This window comes from Bacillus rossius, chromosome 3 (genome assembly GCF_032445375.1).
Source record: "Bacillus rossius redtenbacheri isolate Brsri chromosome 3, Brsri_v3, whole genome shotgun sequence".
Classification (NCBI taxonomy): domain Eukaryota; kingdom Metazoa; phylum Arthropoda; class Insecta; order Phasmatodea; family Bacillidae; genus Bacillus; species Bacillus rossius.
The window spans coordinates 27,432,674-27,451,145 of record NC_086332.1 but is presented as its reverse complement, the minus strand read 5'-3'; the positions used below and the strand labels follow the sequence as shown (position 1 = coordinate 27,451,145).

Below are 18,472 nucleotides of genomic sequence, written 5' to 3'. Positions count from 1 at the left end.
CGCTCACATGTTTTTTTTTTAATATTTTAATAATCTACAGGACAATCTTAGTTGTTGTATCATCAATCTCTTTAATATTTCTATTTTTATATAAAAATTTTAAATCCAGAAGTATATGAACATGACTTGGGCTTTTATACCTGCACTCACACAATAATAAAAACCATTCTTTATTAGTGTCTGGTCATTTGGCCTCTTGAAAATTTGTGGGGGCAACACTTCAGATAGATAGGTTTGAACATAACATATCAGTTGCTAATGGCAGTTAATGTATATACCTACAGTACTTCCCATCAAATTGGAACACTTTCAAAGCATTGTGGTATGAAATTGTGTCCTAGTATATTGCCGGTTTCAACTGGTGTAAGACTGGAGGCCTACTTTTAAGTGGAATTTTATTTCAATTGTTGAAAGTAATGTGTGTGAAAAGTCGATTAAAAAATGTTTGATTAGTTGGAATACGCTTTAGGGACCAACATGTATATCTGGTCAACAAATTTAAAAATTCTACTGTAAATCTTGTGATTACCCTAAACTGGACTATGTCTTGGTAATAGTATCATGTTTTTGAAGATCAACATTGTGACTCATTCAGGTTCCTTCCTACCTACTTCTGATCACACAATCTTTACTTAACAATTTTATCCAACTACAATGAAATGTCTTTAATCCAGCTCTTGTGGTTCGGCACAATCTGTGATCTGGCATCGATCATGCAGCTCGCTTTCACATATTTTTCGGGCGGAAGCCGGCTGTTGACCTTGGTCGTCGAGTCACATTACTGCACTGCTGGCATTTTTCATTCGCTCAGAGCAAGGGCAGATCCAGATTGATGGTCAGGGGAGGGCCAAATGAAAATTTTTAATACCATTTTAGTACATTCAGAATTGAAATATTTAGTATATTATTTAATTTGTGGTTCAAAAACATCCTAGTATCAATAGCACTGCTGCCATAAAATAATACTAGAGTAAGTTTTGTAAACTATGATAAGGAATTTAGAGAATATCTGAAAATTATTCAGGTTTCATGAATTGGGAGGGGGGGCAGCACTATGCCCACCTCCCTCCTTCTGGATCTGCCAGTGGCTCAGCGTTAATTGTACGTTCTGATTTTCATGTCAGTACCCACAGTGTTTACCTTTTTCTAGTCATTTCATTTCTTATTTTCACAAATTTTTTGTTCCCAACAAAACTATACTGATGTTCAATAATCCTGCAAAATCACTAATCCAGCATGGCTGTAGTCCCAAATAAGCTGATCAAAGAAAGTTTCATTAATAGAGAGTTCAATGGGTAGCTATAGGGTGTGTTACATTGATATTTAAATAGCTTTCATGGAGGAAATATAAATTCACATCGCTATAAACAACAACAAATAAACTTTTATTACATTTGGAACTCAATATAATTATGTACATTTACACAATACATTCATAGCACAGAAATATATAAATACAGATTATTAATACAGCATTCAGACAGCTAGCTTAACATAAATATATAACACACAATATATTTTATATGTTTAGATGAGCAATAGCACCGTATATAATATATAGTACATTCACATTACACATTATAAGAATTTGTAAAGGATGGAAACTGTAAATAATAAACCAACAGAAGAACAAACAAAATCTTTGTTTGAATAAGCTACTAAGTAAATTTTATGATTTTTGTTTTCAAATTTTGGGGTGTGATCAAAGACCATTTTTCTTCATTTAGAATCAAACTCAAAAGATGATTATCTATGTCTTTGCCGAATATGAATTTGAAGATCACTTAAATATTTTTCTATATTAAGATGAATCCATATGTACAACTGAGTGCTCGAGTGTGTGTTCAATCAGCACTTCCTGCATACCACACACTAATAGTAATAACAATGCAGAAAACATTTAGCAAGCTAACCACTGCCACTGCTTGTAAATAAAAAGCAAAATTTGTAAAACCAAAATTTATCAATGTAATAGCAAGATTCACTTTTGGAGTACTTTTAAAATGTGATTACATTAAAATTAACTATTGTATATAACAACACATGTTTTTATACTTTCCTGTTAAATGTGTAAGCATACAACACTCAATAAACATTATAAGTCTTAAAATCTGATGTGAAGAATCTTGCTGTCTCTTTCGCATTTAAAGAATGATGTACAGCTGAAATGAATCAAATGATTGAAGATTTACGTACACTTAGTACATTCTTACTCTTCTATGGATATATCATGCAACTGCAGCTTAATTTTAACAAACCCTTAGTAGTATGACTAAAATGGTTGCAGAGCAAAAAAATCCTTTGTTTATAGCACTTTCATTCCCTGAGTAGAAACATATGGTTCGAAGAGAGAGAAGAGAAAAATAGCAGCGTCTCTCGTTGGGAGGAACAGTTGTCTCTACAATAAATTATCCTAGTGCTTGGTTACAACGTAAAGCTTTTCTGTAGATGATGAAACGTGTAAGGTGAGCAAGGTGAGCACAAGACTTAAGTTACAGAATGTCACAGAACTCAATGTACATAGTGTAAGCAGTTTATAAACCAAATAGGCAAATAATGACGGTAGTTTCCCATCTATAAAGGCTACTTTTGTTTTACAAAAGTTTTAAAATGTCCACTCTGCATCCCATTATTAGATTCTGGGACTACAAATTTTACATTTTTCAATCTGTTAATACATTAAAACAATCTTTGAAAATAACTTCCTAAGTTAGCATGGTGCATTTTTTTTACAGTATGACTTGTCAAATTAACCAGATCAAATTTTTTTTTCTCATAGGCTCAAATTATGTTTTGATGTATAAACTCAACAACACACATTGCCGGATAAGGTATTTTATTTTCACCACAACTAAATACAAACCACTAACACACCGCCATCTTGCTAGATTCCTTGTTTGTTTTCCCACAATGCCAAGCACTACAAACAAGTCAATATGATGAAAAGAGAAAGGAGAAAATTGTCTATGTCCTGTAAATATTCACACATGCGTGAACATAGGCCATGTAAAGAAATCGAACCACCCTCCTACTCATCTTCCCTAAAAGTTAATATTTAATTTTATTTTAAATTATTAAAAATTGTAGGGTTATTAAGGATTGCATAACAAATAGAATAATATTGCATTGAGATTTGCAGTTTTAGTATCTACTTATTTGGTGCAGTGTAGGGATTATTACATTAAAAAAAAATCCCTCAAACTCTAAAACTATTACCTACAACACTTTTTAACTCATAACCATTTTCTAGTGGCCTATAAACTGTTCACGGCTTGAACTTTAATGCAGAGTTCAGGGACACACTGTTTTTCAAGTAATATAGTATTAAACATTTTTTTTTTTAAATTTAAGTTACGTGTAGGCAAAAAGAATATACCTACTATCTTATCATAACTTGAGACTTTTTTGAGTGGTTCTTCAGCAAACATTTAGACTTGCACACTTCATTGTCACCAGATTAACCCACTAATTGTGAATAAATATTTATTTGTTAATTTTATACAAATATACACCTACCAAAGTGGAAATTAAATGTTCACAAACATTTGCCAAAAATGTCTCTCATCTTAAACAAAAAGAAAACAACACACTAGCGAGTTTTTTTATGCCTGCATTCTTATGTGAAAGGTGCGACAATTTTTTTTTTGTGAGATGTGAGTTGACTATGTTTGTCGGTTGGGGGAAGAAACAATTGACTGAGTTGTCAAAAGATCCATATCATTGCAGCAGTCCATGTACAAGGGGGTTGGGGCAGTGTAAAGGACCTAGTATTTTTACGTCCGTGCATATGCCACCGTGCCGTACCGTTGTTTCCCGGCCTCAAACCGGGCCATGATGAACTTCAGTCTAGCCACCACGCACAAACACAAGTAACGTCTGCCCATTTGTCTGCTGGTAACTGTGTGCGCAAGCTGTCAGCCTAATTTACAATTCTAAAAAAAAAAAAAAAAAAAAAAAAAAAAAAAAGCATAACCAATAAAAATGAATTAGTACAGAATTCCAGATGACTATTTCCTGCCCAATAAATGGTCCACATTTGTGAGGTGAGAGAATAAGAGATTAAACAGAGCCATCTAGTCGGGACGGAATCGTTCTCCTCACTATCCGAAGGATAAACAAAGCAGTACTTATAATGTAGAGGCTTTACAGAGGCAGAAACAAGGTGAGGAAAATATGCTATGGCAGCAACTGTCCCATAGCTCCAACAAGGAGAGCATCCTCCTTCATGCTTGTGGAATGTTCCTTACTACGAAAACAATGGCAGAACCCTTCCCACGTTCCTTTCAATCATGTAGTATGTCTCCATTTCTTATGATCTTGTAGTCAACAAGTAGAGCCACACTGGTTACCAAATTGAATTGTGAAGAATGTCTATCGTATACTCCCCTGCAGTCTCTTCAATGTGTGTTGGAGTGCATGTAACAATTGTAAATAAATACTTAAATAAATAAATAAAATAAATAACCTGATACTACGTGTTGTATTTGCTTCTTTTTTCAGAAACATGAACGTGACATCACAGTTCTGTTTTCTCCTATTTCTTTCAGTTTTGTGTTGAAAATGCTCTCCATCGTTAATAGTTTGAGTGATTGTGTGTGAATTTCACTGTATTTACAAGTTACCTATGCTGGTACAGCCTTCAATTTCTTTCCCACTGCTGTTGGTATTTGCGACAATAACCTCACAGTGAAGTGACTGGAAAGTTGTAACTGAGCTAATAGCAGGTCCCAATTCAAGTGTGAAACAAATAGTGACTAAAATTGAGAATACATTTCACAATGATGAACTGTTATCTTTCATTACATCATATTTCTCAGCAAGTATGTACATTAATAATTATTATTAAAAGTATGTACCTGAAGGAATAAAATAAGTATGTAATAGTTTCCATCTGACACATCAATTTCTGTACATTGATTCAGTATCATATTCACAAAGATACCTAATAAACTGGAGCAAAAAAATAATCTTACATATGCACTCAGTTTAAACTAGCTGGATTAGTCATCCGGCATTCTATTTGGTGTAGCATTAGTTTATACAGTACATTATGATACACAAATTTACTGAAACACAATGATGATCTCCCAATGGTGTTGCCAAATGTCAAGATGATAATTGTTTATATGTTACATCTACATTGTATTAAAATAGCTTAGCTCATGTGTATTAAAAAAATAAACAAGAATCATTTAACATATTGTAAGCTTTTTTTCATTGTATAAAGCACATACGTACTAGTAACAATAAAATTGCATAGGCCTATTTTATATGCATTTTTCAAGTATTATTACTATCAAATAAAATGAAATTTAAAATTTTGTTAGGTTAAAAAACTGGAACACTTTAATATACAAACACATTAATTTTAAAGTTTCCAACTACATATAACTATAAAATGGAAATTTTCTTGTAACACAACTAAACTAGCACGTTTGTATCAAACAAGCTTAATGTTGATATATTATGTACATGTACAGTGTACATTAATGTCATAACTGAACAATCTGAATAGATGAAGTACGTACAGAATTTATTTTCACAACCAATTATGTAATTTTTACTACAACTATCACTTTCAACACATTTTTATTTCATAAACACACATTGTAATTTTAAAAATACTCTATTCCCAACTATGCTTATTTTCAGAGTATGATAAAAAGTAGAAACAGTCATTTTATGGAACATAATCAAATTTTGCTCCAACACATGTTGTAAGTTCACTTGTGAGTATCATTCCTAAAAAAAATCTATTGTTTTATGTAATAGCTTCTTATGTTAAACTTAGAAATAAATATGGAACAGAACAGAACACAACTTGAAGCATATTTCAAGTGCAATTTCATGTAAAAATGATTTAAACTTAAACACTCGGAAAGAAAGAATGTTTTAAACAATTTAAATTAACTTGCTTTACAAAATCATGACTTAAGTAAGTTGTGAACCACAAATTATTGGAACAACTAATGTGACAGATAAGTAATGAATAGTATAATATCCATTGAGATTGTGCACAGTAAATGGCAAAGGTTAAAGAAATTTTTTTTTAGCCGCTTAAGAACTTGAAACTGACAGGTACATAGCATAATTGTGCCTATTACATAACTCCAGGAGAGAGAATGGCAGTTTTCAAATACTACCTGCCTGAATAAGAGTGAGAACACTTTCAGAATTGTAATCACAGTCTTCCAATAAGGGCGAGTTGCTCAAATCTTGTACCTTTTAAGTTTTAAGTATATGTGGCATACAAAAACCCGTCAGTTGACTATTAGGTAAAGAAGCATCTTTGTTTTTATAAAACAATCCACAATGTGACTAACATCTCTCAATACAAGCATAGACTAAAAAATAAATTGATTTTATATTTTCTTTAGTTAAGTATGGACTTCAGATATTTAGATATATTAAAATTAAGTTAATAATTTTTCCAACATACCCAACAGATGCTATCAACAGTAAAATGGGCTGCCACCATCTTTTCAACAAACAAAGCATGCATGAAATTAGCCAAATTACATAGTATTGTACAGTATTACGACAAGAGAACTGGCAAAAATTTTCACTTCCCCCTAATAATTAAATAAACAAACATCACATGCAAATTCAAAACAAAAGATTCACTCTTGGGTCCAATACTCTCATGAGTACATAAAAATTCAGAAAAACCACATTAAGTTTATAGAGGCTTTTATGGCCATAGCTGCTAAGACTTGGATTTATCAAGTCCAAGTTGTATATTACACAGACATAGCAGTTACCATCTTCAGGGTAGCAGTTGCAGTACATTGTAGCCAATAACTCTATTAGGGATGTTTTACAGGAAACCACTATACACTGTGATACACTAATTCATCAGTTAAACTTTATTACCAGGTAACAAAAAAAATATTGAATTTAAATGTCACTAAATTGAACGAGATAATAGTCAGTTTAGTCAAACATACAGACATTATGCTAAGGTCTTACAGTTCATCCTCAGAATTTTTGGTTTTAATAGTTCAACACAGTCCACCACTACATGAACTGTTGTGATTCTGAAATGGAATAAAAAAAAAATAAAACAACAGTTGCACAGCAGGGCAAATATAATACTCTTTTTGATTTTGCAATAACAAAAGCAACGCTGCACAACTGTCCCAAACCCTTCGGAAAAAGAAGAAAAAGTGTTTGTATTTACATATGTACGCACGTTAGAGGTTACACTTCTTTTTGATTTTAGACACTGAACTACTTTGAAATTTACTGTAACAAAAATGAATTAAATAAATACTAAGCATTCAATATTATTAATATAAAAATGTGTTTAAATTAATTGTTGGTTTTGTAAAATATTTGAGATGCTGAAAGTTTATTCTTATTTATTAATTTTAATTATTTATTAAATAAAAATGTAATAATTTATACTTAATAAACTTTTTAAGTGTATTTATGTAATTTAACATAATTTATAACAAATATTCACAATAAATAAATGTTTTTAATTATATAGACCAGTATTTAATGTCAATCACAAAATTTCTGAACTTGATTAACACACAGTTCCGCACCTGCCACTAGAATTAGCTACCAGAGCAGCTACGTTGACTATTGAATCATTCGAAATTCCAAGCGATAGGTTAATCTATATAACGAAAAGTCTCCAATAAAATTGAAAAATATTTAAAAAAAACAAAACCTGAAAAGGACCTGATTTTTGACAAGGAGTTTTATTATATTATTTCCAAACTTGATAAAATTTATTAAAAAGTTAATACTATATAGTTTACGCACATGCTAGATGATCATAAATGATAAAATATTAAATAATAGTTGTACTATTACATATAAAGTTTTTTGTTTTACCTTTGCCAATTCATGGAAATTCATCTCCTAACAAACGTAATTAATTTAAGAGTTTATGTTCATACACATACGTCTGCCATCTTCCTGTGAAAATTTTGTTGCATGTTGCGCATGAATCGTAAAAATTCACTCTTATAATTTTTTCATAACACGCCTACAGAATTATAACTTAAAAAATGATGAACGGTAAAAATCTGAAATGCTTACTGAATATTGCTGCACAACTATCTTAACAATAAAAAAAAATTCAACAATTTTAAACATTATCTTTTATCCATTATATTCTGGGAGCTGCACCTCGCTAAAGAGTGCGATTAACACACACTACATTGGAAGGGCCATCAAGGTGGAAGAGTTTAAATATTTTTTAATGTTTGGGTTTACTTTGATAGGCTGAAAATTACAAGTCTATTTTTAATAGGATAATTCACATGAAACCTTATATGTTATGCGATACCCGCAGGTCACGTTAATAGTATTTACATTTTTTTTTTAATTGTGTGGTTTGAAAAGTTGTACATTAAATAACAGAGAGGAGGCCCAACAAAATTATTTACCCCTAAGCCCTTGGTTTCTCTCGATGGCCCTCTGTAGATTGGTAAATTTTTTTAATTTACACTGCTGTCGAATAAAGCTGCATACGACCCCCACTTGACTTACAGAAAAAAGTCACTACACTATGCATGCTCACAATTTCAGGAGCAGTCTGAAAACATTGTTAATTACAAGTATAGCAATCAGCTCAGATATTTTAGTATCACATCACAATTTTAGCACATCGAAACTGGTGTAAAAATGTGTTCCTTTCAGTACTGCACACGTCAACTCAAAAAATGATCGCAAATGACGCTCCAGTGATGTGCGTACCGTTGCAACTGCTAGCAGGCAAGGTTGGCGCGACATCGCACAGCCGTCACGAGCGAGGTGTGAGGCTGGGGTCGTCAGTCTCTCGGTTGCCGGGATGGGGCGGCAGCACAGTGCCGCTACGTGGTCTCCGCACCCACTTTCCCCGCGGTCAGCCTTGCGATCTCACAGCCTAGCGTCTCGATACTCTCCTGCCACAAGCAGCATCAGCTGAAGGGATTCCTGAATTCCTTATTTGTCCGCTTAATTTAAGCAGCAATAATAAACATTATTTTAATTTCCAAGTTTATGATTGCCGTATTAAGAATAATAAGTAAGGACAAGATTGTATGGTGAATTGCAGTAACACCGAAAATCATGTAAAAACACCACATGACACCGAAATACAAGTTAATACACCATGTCCATATAGCACTGAAATGCAAGTTGCATCATGGAATTAAGTAGCATTTAACCAACACTTAATTCAAGTCATTAAAAAAAGCATTTTTTTTTATGTTTGAAATTTAAAGAATGTCATTTCCAAGCAAATAATTGTACCAAAATGTGTAGATCAGAGAAATAAGTTTAATTGGTTTTATTGTGCATCTCTTATTCAATCAATTTAAAATCATAAATACTCACTAAATTATTTCGATTGTTTTCAATATATCTGTTTTATACCAATTTATTAAAAATTATTTTACCGTAAAAATGCAGTACATAAATATTACAAAACAGCTTTTATAAAAATAAAAACAATAACACTGGAATCCTCTGTTTAAAAACAAAAGTGGACTAAAAATAAATTATAAAATATTGTCTCTAGTAATACGTTATCTTGAAATACTCTTTGCAAACATGACAAAACTAATTCTTTGAATAAATTATTCTAGCAACGGGGGAGATTAATTTAGATAATTATTTCTGACATACCCCATTATTAGTTTGAACTGTAGTCATTGAGAAAACTTGAAGAACGGAAACAGAAAGATGAACACACAAACACCCAGAAAACAACCCAAAATCAGCAGATGTAAATGTTAAACAACACGGAGAATTCTGTGGAAGGACGAGACACTATGTTCATCAGTGCTGTCATATTTTTCTGACTAATTTCTCCCACTGAATTCTCTGTTACCTTTACAATTAACATTGGCTGATTTTGGCTTGTTTTCTGTGTGTTTGTGTATTTGTCTTTCTGTGTTCGTTCATGAGATTTCCTGACGTACAGTTCAAACTAGCAATGGTGTTATGTCCAAAATAATGATTTCAAATGTCAAAAATCATCTCACATACTTTGTATGCAGTACATGTACGCATCATGCATATGCCAAAACCTGCTCTTAAGGAAGGCATATCCGTGAGATAAAACTACAACACAATCAGCTGGGATCTCTGTAGATATGTAGTTTGTTCATGCTGCAGTTAACACATCAAAATGGTTTTCAGAAGCCAACCAGGTAATTAGTATCCTAATTAGCACCAGTCAAGGCTTTTATCAACCCAGAATTCTGGTTGCAGTGTTTGTTATAAGATTGAAAACTTTTACTTTTCGTAATCCACTCTGTAGTGTAAACTATGTCACTACATTACTCATTAGTTCACTATTGAAATAATCAGATACAGCATATAAATCATAAAAAAACAACTAGACGATAAGTACCATCCACTGGCTTAACTTTTTTGTGTTTTAGTATTTCTGTGATATCAAGTAATGATAATGAAAAGCAGTATTAATTTCCTAATTTCATTCAAATTCCTGCATTTTTATCCCTCGATAAAAAAAAAGGCAATAAACAAACCCTAGTAGTTTTTGGTGTAGTAGTTACTTATTTATGGAGAAAATTATTTCGAATATGAAATATTTGCATTTTTACTAAAAAAATATAATATAGTACATCCTTCCAAAAGTAAATGTAATATTTGTATTGTTGAACTGAATTGCAAACCACTGAATAGCATTATGTTTTGCTTCCTAGAATTCTATATCAATAACTGTAATTTTAAAAAAATATCATTAATCATTCTATCTTCAAGTAGTTATGCTGCTGAAGTAAAATTTGGTACGCAATGTAGAAAAAGAGATTACATTATGTTGCATACAAATTTGAATTTTAAACAGCAACACAATTATTACATTAATAAAAATTCTGTAGCAAGTCGAAAACTACATTCATATTTTTGTAACTGGTAACTGAAAAAAAAGAATGTATTCCACCACAGATGTAAAACTTCTTGGCATGGTTCTCAAAATTTGAGTATCATTTAATGGCCAAGAAAAAAAGAGGGGTAATGGATACCGATGAAGACATGTTGCATGAAGTAAAGACGGTATCAAAATTGATACCCGATACTGGAAACAGATATCAACCAATTTTAAGCTCTCGGCCGATCACAAGGTATATGTGGTATCCACATAAAAATCCTGTACACATTTGTTTTTCAAATACAGTAAAAGTCCGTTATAACGTAAATTTATAACGGCGCCAAAAGTTTATGTTATAGCGAATTTTCGTTATAGCCAAAATTTAAAAAAAATCTTATTTTTGTAGCATTTTTAAAATATATTATTTTCTCGCTTGTTTTTACTATGGAAATTCACAACAAAAGTAAAGGAAATATACATAAAACTTACTAAAATAACATTTTTAAGCTATATCAGCACCTGCCGACTGTGAAATATGAGACCGCGTGTCACGCACATCGTGGCTAAGCGCACAGCTGTTTGTTTACTTGGAGACGGGCGGGCGGGGTCACGCAAGGTCATGCCGGCCGCTTCCTGTCGCTTTGACCACAGCTGGTTTGCTGGAGACATGTGCGCTAAGCTGATGATATCGGGTGCATATTTGCGGAGTTTTGAATACTTACTAACAATATGTAAACTCAAAGATGTAGTGAAATTTATTGTAAAATTTGTCACAATATTACTCACGTTGACACCTATGAAAAATGTCAAACACACAAAAAAAAAATTTAAAAAATCTCTAATTACGTTGGACAACCAATCAAATTATATAAAATAATTTTTCCGACAATTGGTCAGTAACACAAAAATAATCACTCGTAAATACCCTTGGAAAATAACACAAAATTAAAAATCACTTTTTAAAAAACGAATCAATTTTCGTTTGCCTTGATTTCACTAGACTTACGGACAAAATAAACGACTGGACCTCTTGGAAGTTCATCAAATCTTTCGTCGAAGCATTTTATGCTGATAAAAACGACTGATTGTGTCATGTGCCTCCATCATTGACGTTTTCGACGGAACAGATACGTCACTTGGTTCGTCGTCATTATTGTTATCATCTTCAGACGCCGCTTCGTTTTGATTAGAAGAGACGAGCTCGACAAGTTCCGTCTTCGTCAACTCCCCGCACACGTCAACATTATCATCAGCGCGTAGTGCCGTACACTAGAGCTGTAGCAAACCGTATGTATTCAGTACTGAGTAACGGGTGCGCCATCTAGTAACGAGTAACGAAACGTTACACACGATCGTACACTGAAACTACACTGTACGCAACGCTTACGATGCAAGTGTGAGACGAGTTATGCTCATTTACGGGCTACAGTCGGTGTGATTCTAAATAAGTAATGCTCACAGCGGGGCCCTGCCGCACTTGCTTTCGTTGCCGCGAGGCAAGCTATGCTCGCTGTGGGGCCCCACCTTGTGCGGTGTTGCCAAGACGGCCACATCAGACATCATGCGCGTTGTTTCATTTGCCAGACGCGTGGAATTGTGCGAAGCTGTTTCTCATTTATTAAGAAAATTGTAGATGTTTTCTCATTGTTTTAGAGCAAAATTACAGGTGTGTAATCTATCGCTATAGCGAAAATGAGCCCACGCTGCATTCGTTATTTCCGAAATTTTTATCCTACGCAGCATATACAAAACTGACGGTGCCGATGGCAATTATCGTTATAGCGGACTTTACGTTATAGACCGTATTCACTAAAACGGACTTTCACTGTACTTGCTTTGTTTGTTAGTTGATTGCAACAGACAACAGATCCTCTTTGCTGCCAAATCATGTCAATCAAGTGTCTGCTAGTTAACTATGAATAAATAAGAGAATGTTTTACCTAACATATGTGTAAAGTACAATGTTTCCATGTCAATGCTTTTACTTTAGAGTATAAATTTTGGATTTAATAATAAAATTTTGGTACTCACCGACAAATTTAAAAAAAAAAAAGTGTTTCAACTACTTATTTAAAAAGTGTGGCCAGTAATTATTATAAATGTTGGTTGTAGTTTCAGAAGTTGGTTGTACTATCAGATGTTGGTTGTAGTATTTGATGTTGGTTGTAGTATCATATGGTGGTTGTACTATCAGATGTCGGTTGTAGTGTCAGGTATCGGTGGTGGTATAGGAACAGCCCCAACCACAGTACCTACATACCTTGAGTGTGATATTCTTCAACAGAGTGTCCTCCAGGACTGCCTGGAGCTTCTTGTTGATCTCCAGAGACAGCTCCAGAGTCATGGAGCTGTCTGTTGGCTTCGAGCTGTACACAGACGCCATGATGCCTCCATGCTTCGCCAACTCAGCCTGGTGAGCGATTGCAACCATTTTAAAGTCACACTTGCATCCGTGCCGATTTTCAAAAATCACATGATCACCAGAACCCAGGTTCAAATTACAGTCCAGCCATGTTGATTTTGATTCCCCCCAGTATTTTAAAATACTTCATGCAAATAGTAGGCCTACTAGTCGGTTTCCTTGCCATAGGTGATGGTTATTCCTATTATAATTACCATTAACTGTGATGGTATGAGCAATAATCTTCTTTAATGCCCTCATAGTAGATAAACAATATGGAAAACAAAACAAAATAGGAGGGGTGAACTCTCAAAATAATACATAGCTTATTATCAAATGATTCAGCAGCGAGTCAAATTTTACACAGAGTAGTAATAAATTCAGAATGTTTTTGACTACTAATTTTTAATTGGCATAGTAATCAACTTAACTTTAAAAACAATTTTTTTAAATTATCTACTACATATAGTATATTTATGTAAAATTACAGTTTGAATGTTTATTTTTAAACATATAGTAAACAATATTAAACAAACTTTTTTTTAATGAAAAGTCTAGTTATTTAAAATTAGGCTCTTTTATACCAAGATAATTCTAAATGCATGTAATTAACAGTATATTTATGCCAGTTTGCAAATGTGAATGCAACCTTCATCAGCAACTACATCCTTTATTTGCTACCTATATGAAGCTAGTCGAGAAAAATTTCTTTACCATATCAGATAGGGCTAATGAGTATCCAGAAATTTGGTCTAACCAGTAGCCACCGCCAGGCAAGTCGGTTAATGACCTGCACATATTTTCTTTTCATAATGGGACACATGGGTCGGTGGAAGGGGTGAGTTGGCTGTCGTTTCTTTTGCCACGCATCTATTAGAACCACATCTTACCCTCCTTTTTACATGTGCCAAAGTAAAGATACGCAGACATGCTTTTAAAACAACTTTGTCATCCTTCGATAACCATTATGAATGCAAGCAAAAATTATTCACGTATGTATGCATTGCAATGCTTGGAAGGAGTGTATATACAGGCTATTCAAGTATTAAGAACCCTGCCCATTTGTAAGTTGCGGTGCGGAAACGTCTGCAGTAAAGAGTTTGGCGGATGTTAACCAAATTAAATGCAACAAAATATAGTGTCTGTTATAACAAATGTTCGTTAAAGAAGTGTCTATTTAACGAGGACTTATTGTATTTGCTCTACAACTTAGCAATAGTGGGAGAAACTGCTCAATAGTCACAAATTTTCAGTAATCTGGCACCTGCAAATTGCTGCACGTGCCACATTTTCGGAAACATACTTTACTCAAATGGCTGTAGCATATGAGAGAAAACCAAGAACATGTACTTTGGTTCAAATTTGATTCCCTCTTTTTCAATTGCTCTGTCTTCATGCTTTATCCCTATCCAAAGTAACTTCAGTTGGTACGCAGATAATACATTAAATTCCCAATTATCTGTGTTAATTGGGACCCACCCATGCCCGGATAATTGAAATCCTGTAAAAACTCCGGATAATAAATGTCGCAGTAAGGGCCAAGCGTATATTTGTCTTCAGTAAAATTCTGAGCACAACTGAGAAGTCTTTGTGTACTGTGTCTCAGCTTATTGGAATGTAAACAATACGGCACTGTAACGCCATGTGATTCTTCTCCATCATCAGTTCCCTGACCTTTCACAAAACTAGCTCACAGAGAAACTTGTGCCTGACTGGAGGAATATATACGATTCTCCAAGGAATGCTTTTCACAGAGCTAACACAGGAAAGTTCCATAAATCAAGCTGAATGCAGCAATACTTGCATATCTTGCGAAGCTGTGGCTGTATTGTTCGTCATGAAATGTTGCAATTAAAAGCAAGGAAAATAATTAATAAATAGCATGAGAAAATGATATTTTTGGCGTTGTGAAAACCTGTCATGGTAGATGTGTGAAGACTTCCTTCACATACCATTGCTGGTTCACGGTCATTTAGACCGGCTGAAAAGGAAAAAGTTAAATCAAAACTGCTGATGATAAGATCGGGCACACAAATTCTGGCTAGTGCCCCCCCCCCCCACCTCCCCCTCACCAGAATGCCTGCCAGTCACGTTACCGCCGGGCGCCTCCCGGACCGATGGATGGCAGGAAAGTGGCATAACGGCACAGTGAAAGAAACAAGCTATGAAGCAGCAGTCAGGGCATCCCCCTTGGGCTTAAGGGGCCCGCCTACCTGGTCACACACACGGTGTGCAGAGCTTCAGGAAAAACAACGCGATTTCAAAACTACTCGAGATATCCGAGTGGGGTATGTTTACGAAAAGCATTTAAGAGTTCGCTGAGGCCCGAAAAGTACTTTTAATTTTGGATAATGTTTTTAAACTGTATTTCTAGAAGAGTTAAAATGGCTGAAACGCATGTTTTCAGAGTAATTTTTAGGTGTAAAACAAGTGGTACAGATTCTTGAAAGCACTTAAGGGGCTTGCATTACACCTTTATCTTCATTTCCCCGTAATATAAAAATACGGTCACCGCACAAATTTCACAGTTATCCTGTGACGACGAGATGACTGCGCGCCAGTTCAGAGCCTTGAGCTTAGAGGCGATACCGCGCTAGAAATACCATCGAGCGTCGCGCTTATCATCCCGCCTCACTAACACACACACACCCCTGACGAGGCGGGCCCCTTAAGGTGTGACAGATGTGACGCTGGGGGAAGGAGGGGGGAGGCCAACATGAGGGGGTCGGACCAAATAGCTTTCTGATACGGTAACCGGATGATTAAAAATATAAAACGGCCAAGCTAAGAAGTGTGCTGGAGCGGTGCCATAATTTTCTTATGGATTCAGAATATTACAAACTAATAATTAAACTAAATCCAGGCACAGATAATCTGAAAACCGGATGATCCGGGCCCGGATAATTGAGAGTTTACTGCAATAAAAGTGGGTGTGTAACACATGCAAAGAGAAAGACCAGCTAAATACGTTGTTAGAAATAACTCCATTCTTACCTTATTTTTGTCTTTCAATCCTTTAACTGGCTGCGTTACAAAGAAAACAGGTAAGTAAACTTTGTTTTAGCTTAGCTCAAATAAAAACTGCAACTATTGTACCACTGTAATTTTTAATTAATTAAACTTAATTTTAGTAACCCCCTGTAGCAGAAACCACGGAAAATATGCACATCTTGTTATGCAAATGAATTTTATGTTCAATAATAATCCTACACTTGTGCACACGAGACTTCCACACAGTTCAAGCTTTCATACTTAACGTATAATACAGCAATAAATCCAGGATTCACACATAAGTCAACAAAATATTACAAATTAAATTAAACTACAACAAAGACATTTGTATCTGTATAAATAATAATTATAATTTAAATTTTTAAGTACTAAATGTGCTTACAAGGACTACTGGTATTAAATTATTAATATACTTATGGTCTATATCATCAATAAAAAGCCAGCTGTATATTTAAGAGGTTTTTTAGTGTCTTTTTATTTCTTTTCTTAGTTTTTCTTCATTACTGTAGGTTTATTCTGGTCAAATGTTTACATCTCAAATTCAGAAACATTTTTGCACATGTGTGCAGAATATCATTTTCATATAAAAAGTTTAAGGTACTGTTATTGTAAACATGGCTGTTTTTTATGGATTTATTTACTTTCAAATTACTATTAAATGTCAGGAAATTACTTTGTGGTTCTTTATCATTTGTGCTACTATATCACGTTGCCCTAATACATAATCTGCCCTGTGTGACTTGAACAGAAATCATTCGTTTCGTTTTTCGTGCTCGCGCACTTTTGTTGTCGGAACCTTCCTCGATAATCAGGCGGCCCTTAATTACATTCATGATGCCCCTGAAGATACGATGCAGGCCAAGTGTGAAAGTGGGTGTGGGGACGAAAGTCACTCACTTGTAGTAACAGCGACGACATAGTAAGGCAATGAAACAGAAATGAACAATAGGGCTACGAACTACTTGGACACCAACGAGCAGTGTCCGGGGGGCTGCATCGAGCTCGACGACACTCGCCTTGTTGCGGTCCATGCGGTCGGAGGAGAGGGCGCCGGCCTGCTCCCTCAGCACGTAGCTCTGGATGATGCACGTCTTCCTCTGCAGCTCCGTCACCAGCTGCCGTGCGTGCTCCTCCAGGAAGTCCAGCTTCTCGCAGCGTCGCGCGTTGGCCCGCTGCAGCTTCACGATGTGGTCCATGAGCACCTGGCGGTCGGGCAGCTCCCCCTGTGCGCCCGCAACCCTCGCTACACAGCTACGTCACTTAAACCCTTCTGCAATTATAGTTAACACTTGGCCAGTAGCGGATCCAGAGGGGGGGGGGGGGCTAAGGGGCTCAAGCCCCCTCCAAAAGCATCTGGGTCCACTATTGTTTTAGTGTTTGCCTTGATAAAGCCTAGCCTCAGCTGGGTCAAGCCCCTCCCAAACCAAAATCCTGGATCCGCCACTGCACTTGGCAATGCAGATAGCAATAAGGAAAAGCTTACTTCCTATGCAAAAAAAGTTTTAATAGTAATTTTATTTGCATTATCCTTTAGTTAAAATTTTTATTTTAAATAGTGCTCTCATAAACATACATTATTATTATTATTACTATTTTTTCCACATGCCCTTGTGCGGTCCAGCCAATAAATAAATAACTTCTATATCATAGGATTGATTGTGTATACTATTTTTATCATGAAAACAATGGCGCATCTGGCCCCACCGCCATGCCGGATTATCGAATGCCAATATAGTACACCCGCTCCTCCAAGTAATGCTGTTCCTTTGTAAATTTGCCGATGAATTACGGCACGGTTCAGAATCAAAGTGGCAAATTATTTCTTTTACGTGAATTTTTATCTCCATGCGCACACAATGGCAACAGCTCTTGTGTAGCATTAAATACAATGCAATAAATTAATAATGTGATGAATCAACAAACAATATTTTGCCCTTTCCTTAACAGCTACCTATTAGCTTTCTTCACCGCATATTTGTCTCCGATGACGGCCTGAGTGTTCATCCAACATTCATATTACACCATCATGTAGCCTATGTCAGCAGCAGCTCTGGAGAGAAAAGCCAGATTCTTTCAGGGCTTGTTTACATTGAGCCTACTTGGCTGCACTAGTTGCAAATCATGGCAGACACACGCTTAGTAAACAAATGAGTCGGGAATCAAGTTAACAGGTTAAATATTATTTTAATAATAGAAAAATTATAATTTAAGATTTTTAAAAT

At 35.0% G+C, this 18,472-nt stretch overlaps 1 protein-coding gene across 2 annotated transcripts in view; it reads right to left on the bottom strand.

Annotated features, from left to right (window-relative positions):
* Positions 1–1,364: 1,364 nt before the first annotated feature.
* The window catches only part of LOC134530423 (coiled-coil domain-containing protein 186), a 44,812-nt gene continuing 27,704 nt past the window's right edge, over positions 1,365–18,472 (bottom strand). The window contains exons 11-14 of one of the 2 annotated variants that reach the window (XR_010074814.1): positions 17,267–17,473; positions 13,098–13,247; positions 8,713–8,900; positions 1,365–7,037 (exon numbers count right to left, since the gene is read on the bottom strand). Coding sequence is in view for 1 of the 2 variants with exons in the window: in XM_063365229.1 (XP_063221299.1) it covers positions 8,829–8,900; positions 13,098–13,247; positions 17,267–17,473 (429 nt within the window). In the remaining variant the exon portion in view is untranslated. Of the gene's footprint in view, positions 8,901–13,097; positions 13,248–17,266; positions 17,474–18,472 lie in introns of both variants that reach the window. The other variant, XM_063365229.1, reaches the window with a different exon arrangement.